This window comes from Nothoprocta perdicaria, unplaced genomic scaffold (genome assembly GCF_003342845.1).
Source record: "Nothoprocta perdicaria isolate Ctin4 unplaced genomic scaffold, notPer1 scaffold_492, whole genome shotgun sequence".
NCBI classification, from domain to species: Eukaryota; Metazoa; Chordata; class Aves; order Tinamiformes; family Tinamidae; genus Nothoprocta; species Nothoprocta perdicaria.
In genome coordinates, this window is record NW_020455746.1 from 65,406 (window position 1) to 84,695 (window position 19,290).

The 19,290-nt window shown below is 38.5% G+C and overlaps 1 protein-coding gene across 1 annotated transcript in view; it reads right to left on the reverse strand.

Annotated features, from left to right (window-relative positions):
• Positions 1 to 19,290, reverse strand: part of PCDHAC2 (protocadherin alpha subfamily C, 2) — a 45,535-nt gene that overhangs the window by 14,647 nt on the left and 11,598 nt on the right. Inside the window, exon 3 of the mRNA XM_026047341.1 lies at positions 18,035 to 18,123. Within this exon, the coding sequence (XP_025903126.1) occupies positions 18,035 to 18,123 (89 nt within the window). The remainder of the gene's footprint in view (positions 1 to 18,034; positions 18,124 to 19,290) is intronic.

Consider the following 19,290-nt stretch of genomic DNA (forward strand, 5'->3'; position numbering starts at 1 on the left):
ATATATATATATATATATATATAAAGACAATAAAATCTGTGAATTGCTCAGTTTCATTCCTCATCTGGGACCCACTTACTCATATAACAATATGAAATGGTGCCAGATGGGATGAATTTTCCTTTTTTTTTTTTTTTGTTTTTTTTTTTTTTTTTTGGCCAAGGCCATACCAGGGCCCAAATTCACCTATTGAAACCTGTTTAGGCATCTACATCTGCAGCCTAATCTGCAGTTTTCTTGAGGCAATAAATACTGTTTTTCCCCACTAAAACTAACACAGGAATCAGCTGCACAATCCTCTCAAATATCCTTCCTGTTCCGCCCACTAGAGAATTAGCTTTGCTTTAGTGTCTGTCTTCTGAAGCAAACCTGAATCACCATTTCCTTCCTCCAAATCTCAGCTATTATTAGCATATATGTGAGTTTTCAGCTGTTCCCCAGGTAATTCTGCTTTGGACTCYGTATGAAAGCTGCATTAATAAAGAAAAAAACTGAGCAAGTGGCACTGCCATAGTGTACCAAGGTCTAAACACACAGAATGGAGTCAGACTTGTCCCCTTATGACTGCCTTATTTTAATCAGAACTAAATAATGAAAGAACATAAACTGCAGCCTGAGCTTCCAGACTCAGCCTGAGGGATCTGGCTTTTTCTGCTCACATGAGATTTTTGTGCTCTAGTCTTTGCACCATAGGACCAAATCACACCCATTCACCCTGCTAATTATCAGAAAATTAGTAACTTTACTCAAACGTCAATAGTTAGGTGGTTGTGTCACACTCTGATTTCATGGGGGAAAAAAAAGTTATTTTTGAGAGTTTACAGATCACAAAGCAAATAAAAGGWACTCTCTGTTTTTATTGAAAATGAAGACTGACTTTTAAATAGTTTTTAAATGAGTTTTAAAAACACTCTCTGTTTGAGGCTTAATTTTTGAATATTTGGTAGCACGGGACAGACCCAGTGCAATTTCATGGTCTGCTTATCCATCCTGTTCTCTGCATTATCATGAATTTTCTAACAGGTGCTCCCTCTTACCCAGGCATCTGTGGCAGACAGAACATGCCATGCACTACTCCTAGGAAGAGAGCAACTGCTTTTATAAAAGTAGACCCAGGCGATGAAGAGCTTGCATCTCAGAATCACACGACTGAGTAATGAATAATCATGGTTTACAAGACAGAAAAATACCTTCCAATGACTTTCTTCAGGTCTATGCATCAGTCTCCTGGGGTTTTTTTTTTCTTTTTTTCTTTTTTTTTTTTTCAGGATTTCAGTATTATGCTGCTTCCCTAAAGGCTGCATGGACCTCCACGGCTATCCTGCATAACTGCATCTGGCACATGACCTGAATATGTTTCTCTCGATTAGGCAGTGACATTCTCATCTGGAAACTCTATTTGTACATTCAGACTGTTATCTGGGCATAAAGGTGAAAATCGGTTATTCTGAAATCCTAACTCATTATTTACTAGGATTTATGCTCTTAAAATCTTTAGAGGTTTTGGTGATTAATACAGTTTGGAGCCTTTTACTTACAGCTTATGACATATGTCACACATCCTGGTGGCTCTTTGATGAGTGCTAGAGGGAACCAATCTTGACACCACAGATAACAGTGGCAGCATTTATTTATTTATTTATTTACCTATTTATTTACCTATTTATTTATTTATTTATTTATTTATCTATCTATCTATCTATTTATTTATTTATTTATTTATTTATTTATTTTTCTGATTAACAACCTTAGAAACAACCCTTATTAACATCAACTCTTATTATCAACAGCTGAAGATAATCAAGAAGTGAGACAGGAAAGGGCCAACAGCTGCTAACACAGCTCTTTCAGGTCAAAGATAAGCCCCAAGCAAGTTTGCAAAAAAGACCCAATATTCTACCCACTTCCACTCCTCTGCAGTAAACAACAGACCATGCTGCCAGGTGGAGCAATTTGCCATCTTTCACAGGCATTGAATTTCTTTCGGCAATCAAATATTCTGCTTATTTTAGCCTATGCTATACATCTTTCATATTTACAAATGGCAAAAAAATGCAGTCTTAGACCACATGTCTAGTATCTGAAAAACTTGCAATGTTTTCCTCTCTTCAAAGTTAACAGAGGCCACACAAAACACAATTGATCCTCTCTTGTCTCCTCAGCTTCCCGTGAATGTAGAAGTGCTTTGCATAGGAACAAAAATGCAGTATCTGAGCTGATCTTAGTTACTAACCCAATATATGCAGAGTAAATAATTGTACAACCAAAATGGAAAACACAAGATACATAAAATTTAGTATTTAAGCATCAGCACTATATTCTACATTGACTTGACTAGAGTGCCAAAACTCCTGCGGAGAACTGTATTTATACATTCATAATTATCAGTATCATTGGAGACATTTTTATTTTTATTTTTCAGTAGTTATTATTTCCAAGTCCTCATTTAAGACATGATCTATRATGGCTGAATCTCTATATATCTGTCGTGGGGTTTTTTTTGTGTGTGTGAGTGTATTTGTTTTTTAATCAGTTTGATGTTGATCCATTTTTATAATTTTATGACTATAATRATGTCTCTACCTCACAGATCTTTTAGTTCCTTCTAGAGTGGTTTTCTTACATTTGATGGCCATCTCCTTTTCAGTGGTCACATGGACTGGACAGTGGATTTTCTTTTAACTTCAGCTTGCTCTTATAAACCTATCCTTAGAGTGTTTGAAAAGCAGATGAAAAACCCGTAACGAGTTCACCTTTCTCTCCTCATATGAATATGCTCAGGCAGCACTGCAGTCGCTTGCAAGGCCTGTCCTGCCAGCTGCAAATTCCAAGCAACGGTGTCTCATGGTTAGTAGGTTTCTTCTAGACAGCCCGCAATTGCCCACTAGCCAGTAAATAGTTCTGTTACACAACACCAGCGTTTGGTCATGTTCTCTAATTCAATACTGCTGCTTAGGCATGTTGCTGATCATATCACAGCTGGCAGCACAAYCCAGCTGAAATTGAATTGGTCATTGATCAAATAGACTAACTGCAAATATGAATGCCCGGCAGCTCTCCTCTGACAAGTATATCCACCRATAATGCCTGCATCTGCTAAAATCATATCACAGGTCTCCACTGGAAGTTTCCACATCACCAGGCACTGCATATGCTTGCCCTTAAATCACCCTGGATAGTTACAGAATCCAAACTTAAGAGTTTTCTGCTTCCTTATACTGTGTTTTACCCAACTTGTCTTCCCCAGCACAGGGTAGAATTTTTTTAAGTAAGGATGCAGATGTTGTGCCTCTGCATATTTTGGCCTTTCTATACAACATAGATCTCAACATTTCAGCTAGTCGTGGTACACATCTTSAATAATATAGAGGTAGAAACTTGGTGGACACACTTTACCTAATCTATTTTAGCCAGATTAAATACAAGCATGTCATTTCTTTCCACTGAAATTTGTTTGCCCAGCTCAGGAGCTTGAATGACCAACTTGAATGATGTCATTTACATCACAGGTGACCAAAGTTGGATAAAAGCAAACGCTCCCTCTGTTTCTGTCCAGAGTTTTTTGGAATGGCCTCCAAACTGAACTACATTCTTTTTGTTCATCTGAGGTTGGCCGTAGGCAAACCAGATAGCAGAAAATGGTAGAAAATGCAGAAAACCAGGTAGAAAATGGGAGAAATGTTCAGTATTTTTCCAAGCTCACTGTAATGTGAGGAACTAGCCTAAGCATAGAGTAGAGAAAGCCTCTCTAATTTTGGAATTCATTGTCTCCAGTGCTGGAGGTTCCTCATATAGACACCTATTCAATATTCTACTTCTTTCTCACAAGGAAAAAACAGCGTATTTAAGGGGGAGGTTACTGTACTTCCCAATCCTCTTATCAAATGTTTCATTCATCTTGGAAATGGTATCTTATTCATTTTTTTCTGTTCTTCTCACTGAAATAATGAAAACCCTTATCTTCCTTTCCTCTTCATTATCTTCTATGGACATCTCTACAACAAAATCAGAACTTATTTCCTCTGCCTGCTGTGTTTTCGCAAGGTTGTTTCTCTACAAGCACAATAGTCCTTTGTTTCGAAGGTGCAGTTCCACACAACCRAATAAAGTCTAGACTGCCGGATCCCTGATTCTCTTTGTGTCAGGACTAGTTCCTATCATCAGSTAACTGAGTTGAAAACTAACCTTGTGAAAAAATTCTCTTCAGTCAGACCAGCTTCCTTACTGGCTAACTGTATAACCAGAAGAAAAACAGTGCCGCTTTGTGTAAGGACTGGATCACAGCATCTTTTGATAAGGCAAACCCCAAAAGCCCAGACTTGGACTGGTATAAGCTGATACGGAAATACCCAAAGCCTGTTCACATGGTCTGCACAGGCTGCCTGAAATGTTCTGTCTACCAGTAAAACACAAGCTCTTCCCTATTACTAGCCTCACTATTTTCCTTGCCAGCAGGCACCATGTTTCTTGGGGTACAAACTGGATAAGAGCATGGAATTATGCCATTTTCCTCAGTCTGAAAAATGATTCTTTATTAGCAAAAGTATTTGTGCAATACTGGTAGGACTACATGCATAGAAACAGAGATAAGCTTCTGTGTGTGCTCTCCAAGCTCTACTTTATGTAGCCTCTCTTTCTTTCTCCATCCTCCACGTATGTTGTCACATYAATCACAAGAAAAGAAAGGAATAGCAGCAAAATCTTGTCATGCTTTAAATATTCCTATATACTTAAAAAAAAAAAAAGAGAGATTTTTGTTATGGTTTCCTAGCAACTCTGCAGGCATACTTAGCAGCAAAGATTTGTTTAACATAGGCTGGTTACAGCTCTTTTTTGGAGAGATATTTTGGACTCTTTAATTGYCTCTTTCTATCTCTTCTTTAATACATAAGCATAACACATTCCAAGGTCTGCCTGGAAGCTTTGTATGTAGCAAACAATGCTGGAGACAGAAACAACTCCATTTCACTTATACCTGCATCCCAGTTTCTGGTGATTTTCACTCTACATGAAAGAACTGTGAAGAATTTTGAAAATAAAGAGTAATTCTGGGGAAACAAACAAATGAAAAGAAAATGTTATAGGCTACAATTAAATTATCATCAAAGAAGATCTCCAACCAGGACTGACCTCATTTCATAGCTATGAAGGACCTATATGCAGGTTCTATAACTGTCTGTTGCATCTGCTTGTCATCTGGGGTCTGAATAAAGTCAAGCTTGTCATCTGGGATCTGAATACTAGCCAAGCATAAAGATGCTAATTGTAAACCTTGATAAGGATTGGTCTTTTAAAATTAGATTTCTGAAGATACACAAAAAGACGTCAAAAAAACAAAGAAACATAAAATTCATGGATAGGAAGACAAGTTATACTGATAACAAACACAAGACTGGCAGAAATGATTCAATCTTCCTATCATGCTGCCCAGCCAACATGCCTCAAAAGAGATCAGCAGTTGACCTGTGTGGATTTGGGCTGCATGTCTCACCTGCTTTTCTGCTAGGACTGCCAATTAGTGTCAATTGTGATGGTGTTTTCTTTGAGGTGGTAAATGGCCTGTGGGGGAAATGGATTAGCACCATCAAATTATTTTATTTGAGCCTAGAGGTGGGTAGTTTCCTTTCTAAGTCTTCCAGCTGTGCACGAGGATGGATGCATCAATTTCACAGCTTGGAACGACATTAATGTCCTTTGTGATGCCTCCAAGCTTAACTGCTGAGAATAGTCTTAGCTTGTGACTTCACCTGCATCCYTCAGAGAGGTAAAGACAGGGAACCAGGGCAGAACAGCAGTGTGTTATCTTGTGAAAAACCTCTGACCTTTCTTTTCCTGCAGCAAATAAGATAGACTCGTAGTAGGAAGGAAATAAAATGATTTTGATGTTGTCCACGGTGCTTTACTTCTCCCAACGGCAGTGAAGTCTGGGAATAAGTGAGGCAGATAAAGCATTTGAGAATAATGCTGCTCACTTGTTTTCATTCCTCTCTTTCCAGCCATACCTCTGCCACTTAACCTCTGCTACTTACCTAGCATAAATTTACATTGCAAGATAATAACCTACCAAACAGGGTTTTTTTCTACAAAGAGACAACATAATGCAAAATAGCTAGAGAGAACAACCCCCTTGGAAACCTGAATTGGGCTGTGGTGCTATCACTGTCCTTTTCTTGCTGTATCTCTGCTGATGCCCTATTTGTGCTGCAGTTGCAGGCTATTTTGTTGGGCCAGSTTAGTCATCTCTACTGGATATGCTTGGCTCTAGGTGTTCAGAAGGACATTGATTACAGTGACACTGTCTGCTCGTGCTGTCTGAGATGACAACAGGAGTATCTAGAAATGGTCCTGCGAACACCGAAATCAAAGTGTTCAGTTACTGTGGTCAGTAATTGTTACCATTTAAACACCACTACAGGRATGCATGCTGATTTACCAATAAAATGACAGACAATTGCTCTCAGAAGCTTACAGGATCACTGAAAAGTAATATAGCCAGAGGCAGTGATAAAGTGAGAGCAGAAGGGTAGAGAGGGTAATTTGCAACTGCAGACCCTAAGGGGTGTTTAAAGTATAAAGAACCTTTGCAATTGTGTCTTAAATGAAGTACTCTAAAGTTTGCGTGTGGTGCTTGAAAGAAAAGTGGGATAGTATGAATCTTTTAATTTTAAAATATTAATATTTTAATACAGTCCTTGACATTCCTCTAACACCCTGGTTTTATTYCACATCTTACAGAATTCTGCTCTTTTCTTAACCTCAGCTCTCTTATCCAAGTGATCTGTGTACAATAAAAAGACAAAAAAAAAAAAAAATCAAGAGAATTAAAGAAAATTCAAGATTTGGCTTTGATAGATTTTGAGCTCAGCTTATGGTTTCTTGATTTCCAAGTGACTCCTTAATATGTTAGAAATCTAGAGGYTAAAAGCCTGAGACTATTTGGAGAACCTGCCCCTTGGAAGTAATTGTGTATTATATATATACAATATATATATATACTGTAAAAAATGAATGAACTTAGAATATACAATTCATATGACCCAGTATTAGGACAAGGAGGTGAGATTACAGGATAAGAAAGTATTGCTAGATGGGAAATGCATCAGCCACCTAATAGCTCTAGGGAGAAATGTGCAGAGGGAAGTGGGAAGAACCTTGCCTGCCATTCATGGTCTAGGGGAGCCTAMGAAGATTAGCTGCATCACTGGCACCATTCCCAGCCCAGTACTGTGCAAGCTCCRGGGTTCCCTCACTGAGGCTTAGCCATTACTTGTAGCCTCAACTCCCTCCGTAGCCCCTCAAATCCAGCCCTCTCCCTGCAACAGAAACTTCCCAAAAGCTCCTGTGAACCCATSAGTGCAGGATTTGCTTCCTAATCTACCTCCCTTCCTTCCTTTCTCTGCAGGCACGAGATGGAACTAGGCCATTGACTCAAGATGAAGCAGCAGCACTCTGCAGAGATGAACAAGAAGCACTGCATCTTTTCCTGGATGGAAAGGAAAAATCTTATATTTTTCCTCCAAAAAAAAATTCAAAAAAAAAAATTCAAAGAAAATAAAAAAAATCCTCAAAAAATTTTTTCCTTCCTTTTTATAAGGAAAAATCTTATATTTTTCCTCAAAATATAAGCAGTTTAGTTTTGCCATGTTCTAAACACAGCCCCTTGCTCTTGCCTCCTTGGCAGTGCTAGCTGGCGGCTGGACTGCCCCTGTTCATGGGTTTGCAGTCCCCTCCGATGGTGGCACAGCTCGCATGGTGAGCTAGGGGCATGCACARGATACCACAGTTTCCACAAAGGCTCCCCTGCTTCCCCTATCTATTTGTATATGCAGAAGCAGCTTTTTTTTTTTTTTTTCCCAACACAAACATGAGAAATTTCACAAGAGCACGATGTGTTTCTTCTTCTTCTTCAACCCATTTACTTTCTGAGCTTCGTGTGCATGCTAAAAAGGGGATGCTTTTAGGGATGGGTGACTGTAATCACACAAGACAAGAGCAGAGAAGCTGCACACAGATTCATTTCATCCACATCCTGAGCCTTGTTTTTCCTGAGCATTAAATCCCCATAATGAGGGGGATGCCTCTGCATGCTGCTGTTGCTGTTCTACATCCCTCATCACACCCCTTGAGTGCACACAAGTAATGACTGAATGACTTAACAGTTCACATCTCATAGGAAATTCAGCATCTCCAGGCCAATGTTATGTCAATAGTCAAGGCATGTGCAGGAAAAATAGGAACATTAGTGAAGCTCCAGCCTTGGCTCTGCTCCATGTAGCTCTGCTCTGCCAGTCTGACTCCAGCAGAAATACAGCAAAGAGATCAGGGAGGTGACCCCAGCCATGGAAATGTAACAGCTGAGAAGAATCTGGAGCTATCTCTGCCCAACACTTTAGAAATAGGACTGCAGAAGATCTCACCCTGTGTGTGGAGGGTCTGCAAGCATAGTAGTGAAACACAAAGGCTGGGACAAGGATTACACAGGGCTCAGGAAGCTCTGACCAAAAGGGGTCTCTGGYTCAGCAGGCTGCAGAGGAGCGAACAAGGACGGCATCAGGGACTTGCTTAAAGCTCTGTGACTTTGCTCCTCCCTGATGCAGTGGGAATGTTTTAGGGAGGGCAGATGTTGATCCAGTCTTTGACTTTGCCCAAGAGAATTCTGAGGAGAATCATTCTAATTTTTTTTCTACTTTTTTTTTCTTTCTTTTTTCTTTTTTTTCTTTTTTTTTTTAAGTAAACAGGATAATAACCATGTCGTTTCCCTTATTTTCTCAGACTTTGGCTGTCCTGGTCATGTAAATGGCAAACTCCCTGAGGCAAGGCTTGTTTTTTTGCTATTCACAGGGGCTTTGTGTGGGGCTGTCTGACTGAGAGCTACTGCCACAACATTAATAACGGCCGCTGAAGCAGGGCCCAGTCCTTTCTGTGAGGACGTGCGGGTTACAAAAACAAACACATGAAAAATACATTCATGACCCTTGTGTGCAGCAAAGTGTGTGCAGCACCCTGTGTGCAAAGTGCTGCACACAGGCAGATATCCATTAGAGGAGGATGTACTATCACCAAGAGGTCTGTCCTCCCTCACCCTCTGCTTCTTCCATCAGTTGAGATATAAACATATTTCAGATCAAAAAAAAAAATCATTTTTTTTCTTCTATTTCCCTATTTTCTAGAAGATAAGCAAATAAAACTAGAAGAGATACAGCAGGGTTTAAATTTCTCTGGGATCATGAATATGAAATGTCAATTTAAYATTTAAAAAAACATTTTTTGGTCTTTTAAAAAAAATCTAACACGAAACAAATYAAGACCACAGCATTAAATACATCAGTGGAGAGAAAAACAACCAGAAAAGGAGACACAACAGGGACAAAGCAGCTGTAAGCTCATGTGGAAACAATTTGATTAGCATCAACTCCCTCAAGTACTGACCAGATAACTACTTGKTTAGCTTATAAATTCTGACAAGATCATAACCCAAGGTAGTACAGCTGCAAGAGAGTGAATATGTATTTATTTAATTATTATTGAAACCTCTGGGAAAATAAGGGGCACAGGAAACAAAATTCTTGTCTTCTGCATAGCTGCAGAATTTTACCCATAGGCATGCAAGACATAAAATTGCTGGTACTGTTGTCAGGATCACACAAAAGGACAAGCCTAGAGCAACAGACAGCGAGACAAAAGCAAAAGTTGCTTAGATTTGAAAATTGGGCATAATTTTTAATTACAAAAGAATTTCCTTCCAGATATTTAGGAATCATTTGAATCATCCTTCAAATCTGTTTTTCACTAAGAAGTGCTGTGCTCACGTTTGCTCGTTTCCACTGTCATTTGGGATATGAATTACTTTTAGAGACCAGGTTAATCAGGATGCAAAACTTGCTGAACTATGTGGAGCTGTTGGTGTTTTATCTGAATAGTTAAGCARCTAATGGCAATTATGGAGGTAAACAAAGTTAATAATAATTAAAATTAATTACATTGCAAGAAATCTTTGTTCCTTGTTCTTCAAATGAGGAGTAGAGTTAGTAATAGTTGGCAGAAGAGAAGAGTTTTTTCAGATGCAAGTGTAACTTGCATTTTGAAGGAGCAAAGGGATGGTATAGGAAAAGCTAAACTGATTAAGTGAGGAGTCACTGTTACACTTTCTCCTAGCTAGACCTTGCCTGGCAATGCTATAGCCGATATAAGTCCTTAAAGTTAATATAAAGTGTCTACACTGAATGCCAGTTCTGAAATTGGTCATTTGCATGTTTGATCCTTAAGAGTTTGTCATGCAGGTTTGAACCTCAATGAGTTCCTCCGAGTTCCAGCTCTGCATCATCACTCTTTAGCTGCAGGCTGTGTCCTCTACAAGGCCAGCCCCACTTGCCTTTCTCCCTTGTGCCTACATCCCATCTTTCAACACTAGTTTTGCGTCCCTTGCTTTCTGCTTTTGTCATAACCCAAACCAGAAATGAAGCTTCCAGGCTGGCTGTCTACTTTCAGGTACTATGATTTGTCCCAAGTTTGAAATTACTGCTTCCTAGAGTGGTTAGTAATTGTCTGCATATAGTCTTTTGCCTCCCCACTCATTAAAAGAGCAGGTTTGGAATGATTACTTCATATTATTCAGTCCTAGAATAATATCTGGTCTCCTGATACTCCAGCTTTCATGCGATTCAAAAATTTTACAAGTTTCCTATATTAATAATATGTCAAATGTATCTTCTAGTCTTACATGAGCCTTTGAGAAACCTGTATTGGAAGAGTCATTCTATGTGAAGACTAAGTTAGACATGGTCATCGTAACAGCTGCTTCTAGTTAGGGATAAATACAGCCCTGATCTTAATGAAAGGTTTTCATGCACAGATCTTTCGTTTTGCTTAAATTACATGATGCATAGATATATTCAGCATCGCACAGGGCTGAGGAGAAAGGTTAATTTTCTAGCATAAATCTTTGCAACAGGTGAAATTAAGAATTCTCCACAATCTTTGAAGGCATAGACTCTTCCAAGGCCAGTTTGTTTCATGGATAAAATGAAATCCAAAACTTAGTCAAATATGTCAAATCTTTTCAAGAGAAATAGATCACACAAATCTGAAGTGCCCAGGATTAGCGTTTCCTACATTTTGATGAGTTCTCTCTCTTTGCTTTTCTTTTCTTTTTTTTTTTTTTTTTTTTTTACCATAATCCTCCAAAGACAAAGGTATCACACATTATTAAATCTTTCATCCATGTAACCTGATGCAGTTTGTTGCCTCCACTGAAAAATAATGGGCCCTGCCAAAGATCACATATGTATTTTCACGGAAATAATTCTTTTTTTTTAGAGCTAAGAGGAGAATAACACAAGAGAAAGTAAATTTAACAATAGCTAGATCATGATGCAGTTTCTGTAAAATACCATCTGTCATTCCTCTTTTCATTGCTTAATCATTCATCTGAACAGAAATGTAAATTCATTTACCTAGTCCTGGCTGCAAATACTGGGAGACCAAACTGCTGTTTCAACCATGTTTTGCATATGGTGAAGCAGATGTGTGCTCCGGGTCGGAAAGATCAAAACTCCTTTAAAATAATAATCACAATGCCAAGCTGTATCTACCATACTAATATTTAAATATTTCTGACATGTTTTTTTGAAAAAATCTTTCTGATTTCGAATGCCTTTCTTCAGACCAAACAGCATCTGGAATMCTCAGCCAGAAGGACTTTTTCTCCCTCACAGTTCCTTTCTGCTCCCTTTCCTATTGTCAGCCAGACTTCCAGTGGGCTGTCAGAAATGAGAAGCGTTTATCAGAGAAGATCCTTAGTTTGATGTGAAATACAGAAAAGGTCATGTTCGGCCAAGCCAGTGACCTGCTTTTGAGTGCTCATGGAATAATAAAACAGAGGAGAGACGCAYGGGACAGATGAGTAGGAAGAGATCGGAGTGAAGAGAACAAAGTTCCAAAGAAGAGTATGGAGAGAGATGCACACTTGGCAAACCAGAGAGTAACATGAAAGAGGTAAAAATGGAGGGAAAAAACGTGGAAAGCAGAGGAAYGGGAAGTGTACTAGGAGTGTATTGGGAATACAAGTACACCGAGAATGGAAAGAAGACGCCGCTGCCTGAGCATCACCTCAAACCCTTAAGTAACTAGACGGAGTGGACTTGAGATGTCAATGACCAAGGTCAAAAGATAAAATAAAAGGAAAGGATTTAAGCCTTATACAGTGCTAGCAAATTGTTCCTATTTCACTATAGCATCACTGCTCCAGACCCTACATGGGAAAGTTTTTACAAGCAACACAAATGACTTGGCTCTTCTATACTTTTCCCTATATTTCCCTTCAAAATATTACATCATACAGACAACGCTTCTAAGACTACAGAGATATAGTTCTTAGCACAGGTATTTTGATACATAAGTATATGTGGTTTTAAATGCAGGAATTATAAAATGCCACGAAAAATTGGTTGTTAACAGAAATCAATATATAGGAGTACACAGTTGCACTCTCTAGCTCTTTCCATTCTAAATAACTGCAAAAAAACAAGATCCCAGTACTGTATTCTGGGTTGCTGATTGGTTATTAAGTTTTATAGCCTTAATCAATAAACTGATAAGCCAGACCAGCCTCCTCTGCTGTTATTTGTAAATTAACCTTTAGTAGTCCCAAGGAAGCAGCATTTTCAGCCCTTGCACGTTCTCTGCAGTGCCTGCTGGRCTGCTTGAGGAATCTCAATCCTTTTCTTTTAGATAAGGAAGATCATTTGCAGAAGGTTAATGAAAACTCACTGACATTTAGGGGAAAAAAAAGGGTTCTTTATTTACAACAAAACATAAAGCTATATGATATGAAATGATACATGTGAGGTGTCTCCTAGCACTCTGAATTGTTATTTTCTTTCTCTTTAAACAGAATTTTTAGAAAGACATTTCAGAAACTAGGATCCTTTGACAATACTGTGGTCTCCCAGGTGCTGCTACAGCAGTGTTATGCCTACCGAATTTCAAGAAAACTGTCTCCTGTAGCAAGGAAAGGGTCAAACTGAAAGAAAAAAAAAAATCATTCATTCCCTTCTACAGTGGTGCTACATGGATTCAAAGATGTGGAGAGATCAAAACATTACATTCAATGGAAAGAAGAGGCAACCTCAATGTAGCTTTCTTTCCCCTTTGCCAGAACTTATTACCCAGTCTCGGTGTGACACCTTTCTTCCCCAGAGACCTATTTTCAGTTGTCACTCAAGTTTACTATCTATCCCATTCCTGATGCCATCTGCCATCTGTAGAACTTCTAGCACCATTTTCTACTTTTTTTCTCCCTCACAGTTCCTTTTTGCTCACTTTCCTATTGTCAGCTTTTTCCTCTTCTCTTCTCCATGCCTTTAGATTTCCTTTCTCAGATCTCTTGGTCCCATTTTTTGCTGGCCTCTGCTTTGCTTAGACTAATGTYTCCATCTGGGCCTTTCTCATTTCGCTCCATTGCAAGAAAGTGCATCTTTTTTTAAGGAAGAGTCTTCCTCAATCAGAATTAATTTGCCTGGAATACAAATTCCTAAGTGGAACATGCAATGCTATGCAGAAATTCACTAGCTAATTATAGGATTTCCTTCTCCTTCCTCTTCCTTCTCTCTCCATTATTCTTACTCACTTTCCTTGGAATCCACTCAAGTATTCCCTTTCCCTTTCTTTCTACACAGCTTACTTTTCAGATCATTTTGCCTACGTGCTGTACTTAAAGCTAGTTTTAATTCTTATTTTGAACRTTTATCATTTATTCTGCAGCTCACGCTCTGTTCACTGACCTCCTCTTCATGCCTAGTTACAGCATGAACTACCTTCAGAGAATTACAGAAATCTATTCCAGGTCAACTGTGGTACCAAGCATAAAACCTAAGAGGACAGACAGTCTCTCAGGACAGAATAAGTGCAGRTAGACCTGGAAGATCTTAAGTAGCATGGCAAAAATGAAAAGATTAGAGAATAAAGATGTAAGGAACTGCAGGAAAAACAGTGAATAAAGAGAAAAAAAAAAGCTAGCGTAGAGACAAACTTCAGAAGACAAGTGTTGAAAGACAAAGACTTGGGTCAATGGGGCATGAGGACATATATATCTTTATATGACGGTTATATACTTATGAATATATAAGTTCATATATATTCATATATATTCATATATATTCATATATATTCATATATATTCATAAGTTCATATATATTCATATACATATGAATATATAAGCACTGAGGTATGGTCCACTTCAGAATCAGACCTGAACTCTGGGTTCCTTAGTTACAATATTCCCTCCTACCCTTTATAAGTAGCTATGAAATCTACTAGTAAACTGTCTCTTTTAAGGAATATCAGACTACTGCTACTACTGCTTACTTACTCAAAGGGATAAACGTATGCACATATGCACCATGAATTTTCAGTATGCAGGACTCCCCATACTGAGGTCCAGAGACTGACTTATTTTTCATAAGGGTGCTCTAAAAAAATGCATCACCCTCTTCCCACAGCTTATTATATTTAAAATATTTTTTAAAAAGACAGAAATACCCTGAAGAATATCCCTACTGCAAAATCAGAAGCATAAAATTAGCATATCTTAGGACTGCATTTGCCTACGCAACCTTAATTCAGCCCGTCTTGAGTATTTAGATGAAAAGGCACTGAAATGCTAGCTTTCTTGAAGTGAGATCTTTGTCACGGACTTCAAACACACCAGTGTTCCAAATATCATCTTTACCTAGACACTTACATATTTAAAATGTATTTTTTTCCACAACATCCTTTTCTCATTCATTCCTATCATTCTCTGAATGAAAATCTACTTTTTCCTATATATACAATGTGTGGCCTACTGCATATATTTACTTATTTACTGCATGCAAATAAAGCCTACATCAAACAGAAAATTAAAAAAATGCTCATAGTTGTTTTTTTCAATCACAAAATCTTATAATTCTCCTGAGTGTTACATTTGTCATGAACGCATCTTCAGATTTTTTTTTTTTTAAACAACTTGTATTACCAATTCTGTATTGTAGATTGGAACCTGGAACACAGAGAAATACAGGTGGATTTATCTAATATCCACTAACTCAGATCTCTGAGTTTTATATAGGTCTATTTGTTTCCCACGTCTTAGGTGGTTTATGTTTATAGCATTAAAGTTTATTTCAATTGTTTTTATTTCAATTATGAGCTTCCAGCATTTCTGAAAATCAGGCTACAGTTTTTCTATTAGACATTCAGAACATAAAGTTTACACAAACGAGTGATCACGTATAGAAAGTCTGAAGTAATTGTCAAATCTGCTGGATGCCAGAGACCAGAAATCAGAATCCTGCCTGCAGATCCTAGACTCACTATGCAGCATGTAAGGCAAATGAGATGCCCTGCAGAGCTGGACCTAGTGCCACCTTCTACTTAAGGGAAGTTCGAGGCTTCTCATCCCACCTTGGTTGGAAGGATCCTGATTATGAAGCTACAAACAATTTCATYGGTGCATAATAAAAAGTGAAGATGAAGATTTGCTCCAGTGCATGGGTGAACTCCACTTCCAGTTAAGTCAATGAGACTGTTGTCAGTGCAAATGAGGCCTCGATTTTGCTTGCACAACATGTATGTGCTGATACATCATGTGATAACTGRGTAAAGCTATGTCTTAGGAATTAAGGATTTACTGATTTAGCACTTGACTTGTTCATCCTTCTTAAAGCAGTGATGTCCTGTGACATCATCTTTGGATGCTCTCATTGATTAACTCTGAATCTGTTTCTATGAAGCATCTTAACTGGGTCTTTTGCAGCTTGTTAAATTAAATGAAAGGTTTAATGACAAAGTGATTGGGAGTAATCAATTAACTAAAGTAACTGCATGGTGCATGTGTGCACAGAACAGAAGTTGTTTACAATAATCAGAAATGGAGACCTGTAGCTGCTGCATATGCTGAAAAAAACAGAGATAATGAATAGCAGGCATATTTAGGGATTTCTCTGGACTCAGATATAACTCTATTCAGATGCAAATGACATGTCAGGAGCAAAAGCTTTGATGACTCTATCAATGGTATATGAACTTGTACTGAGAAGCATCTGCTCTGTATGTTAACCTGACAAAAAACATCACAAGTCACRAACCTGCACAGTATAGAGAACCATGGAAACAGGTATATGTGGCAAGCTGCAGCTAGATTCAACTAAACTAGTGTAATAAATTGTTAAAAATGTGTGATGTGTGATGTGTGATGAGGGACTCAAATTATAATTCAGTATTAACATGTTTTCTCCAGTTCTTCATAGCCAATGACTGTGGCTATGCTAAAGTACTGTGTGTGGCAGATATGTATTCATTGGTTTAGTGCTTCATTTACCAGAATTGCAAGGATTAGGAAAGAGCAACAAAAGTCAAAGGCTAATGCTATTTCTCCCACCTGGACATGTGTAGATTCCAAAAATGAAAATAAAATAATTCAACCTAAAAAGACTAGCACAGAGGAATCCCATTAGAGAAAAGGGGCTCTACGACCCAAATGGCAATGGAGCTCCTGAATACATCCGACTTTGTTACAAATAYTTATGGGTACTTAGAAATTGGTATTACTAGCCAACAAATATCTAGGTGAATTTTTGCACTAATACTGAGTTTGGCATAAGGTAATGCACTAAGTGCTCAGTCCAAGGTGACTAGTGGAGCTGAAATCTTTTGTACTTGCAACCTGTATTTGTAGTGACATTTTCAAATGAATACTCAATAGTTAAAYACATAATGTGCAGAAATGGTTCTTCCTGCAAAGTCTAAAATAGAAAAAAAGCACAGGATAACTAGGTAGTTGCAGCGTAGGGGCCTACTATGTCTAATTTCCAAACCTGTTTAAGAAGATAACCCTTYTGCAGTACCACTACAGGTTTATTAATTCATGTGCAAATTGCAAGTGTGAATGCAAATTCTGAAGCTACTCTGCAGTTTTTCACTCAAGTAAAATTCCCATTTAAGTCGAATGAAATCTTTGCACCTAGCATCATTTAATAAAGCAACTTTTACATTTTATTCTGCTGGAGAACTGGGCCTTTGACCCAATTCTGTAATTCCAGAATTCAGTCCTCATTTGAATTTCTAAAGGACTCACAGTACTCATCTAGCTGTCACACAGGGATCAGAACTCTAARGTGGACTTTAAGGGTCTACCAAGGGTAGATTTTATTCGAGTTATCTCACAGAATCATTAAGGTTGGAAGGGACCTCTAGAGATCATCTAGTCCACCTCCCCTGATCTAGCAGGAACACCTAGAGCACRTGGCACAGGGTGGCATCCAAGTGGGTTTCGAAGGCCTCCAGAGTAGGAGACTCCACAGCCTYCCTGGGCAGCCTGTTCCAGGGCTCTGTCACCTCACAGGAAAGAAGTTCTTCCTCACATGGAGACGGAACTTCCTGTGTTTCAACTTACACCCATTGCCCCTTGTCCTATCACTGACCACCACTGAGAAGAGCTTGGCCCCTTCCTCCCTACATTTACCCTTCAGGTATTTATACATATTAACTAGATTGCCTCTCAACCTTCTCTTCTCCAGAGAAAACAGGCCCAACTCACTCAGTCTTTTCTCATATGATACATGCTCCAGTCCCTTAATCATCTTTGTTTCCCTCCTCTGGACGCTCTCTAGAAGCTCCACATGCCTCTTATACTGAGGAGCCCAGAACTGCACACAGTACTCCAGGTGCAAATTTGCCCTCCAGTGAGGGCAAATCAACTCTAGATCCAACCATGCAAATTTTGAATCTGATTGGAAACAACAGAACTAGTTACACAAACTAATATCATCCAAAGGCAAAGTCAGAGATAGAATTAAGGACTCTAAACTCCAGTGCTTATCTATGGCTTTCTAAAGAAAGAGATATTTTTGCTTAATTACTCCATGCTATTCAGAGTTCACAAATTAAATTACAAGGTCTTCACTAAGAGAGACAAACTATAAGAAGAAATAAGACTGATACACTAAGTAGTTAACATTATTCCCTCATTTATATGCCATATTCTCACACCCTTACCTGCAGTAGCACTGGAGACTGTTGGCCACTGCTGATCAGGCCCTCCTGGTCCTCCACGTAAGATTCCTGCTTCCTCCATATGCACAGCACTGTATAAGCATATATCATGGTTAGATTATACAGTCCCTATAAGTCCTGGGTTTTATAGCACTCCCCTTCTTAGTTATTCTTCAAAATGTCATAACTATTTGTCCCTGTGCAAGCATTGTATCATGCTAACAAAGTTGGCTGGATCACTTGAAAACTACCTCACTTGACTTGCAAAAATCCTTTTTGATTATTTACTATGACATAGTTGCGGCATAATTTATAAAACAAACATATTTCCAGGATGCTTTGCTTGCACTGATTGGCAATTGTTATCAAGGAAGTCTTTGCTTTTATGATGACTTAGCAGTAAAACAAATAAGATAGTTCTCAGTTAGTTCTGAAGCCCTGCTAGTATAGTACTCTCACATACCTTGCTTTCCTGGGCAATGGGTATGTGTTTGGTGAACAATTAAGTAATAAGAAAATAATCTTATGTGGCTACATAATCTTCATAATCTTCTGTGGCTACACAATCTTCTGTGGCTACATATTAATTTTACAGGGTTGCATGGTGAGCATGGKTTTTTTTTAAGCACCATTGCAATTGCTGCACATTTATCAGCACCTCATCATAAAGAAAAATAAAATATATGCTATTTTTTTAATACAAAACTAAGTTCTTATTTGTGTGACTCCTTAGAGAAACTGGATTCTGTGACAGTGTCGTCTCTCCCTGTCTCTGCTCAACTGCCTCAGTTCCTTTCCACTTTCCCTGTTGAAATTAATGGGCAGTTTCAGCCAATTTAACAAATGACAGTGGTCCCAGTAACATCAAATTCCTACATTTCATACAAAAATCAGAAGCTGGACAAACCACAAAGTCTCAAATCTTGAGATCTCAGGGAGGGACAGGAGTTACTGATATGAGAGAACAGAGTGACACAGACACAGTTTCTCAGAAAGGCTTCATTGGCTTCCCCGCTTGCGGGACCAATTGGTTTAAATGAGTTTTTACTTTACATTTATGTACAGGTAACTTAAGGCAAAATCTTGAACTACTTTTAGAAAAAAAAAATGTTAATCTGCAGAGCTAGGCTGACAATATACAAGAAGATGCTTGACTTGGTGGATTGGTAGAGAAGATGTTTAGGCAGGCAGGAGAATTCTTGCTACTGGATCCTCTCTCAGACTCTATTTTGCAGTATGCAGTCAGGGATTAAAAACTA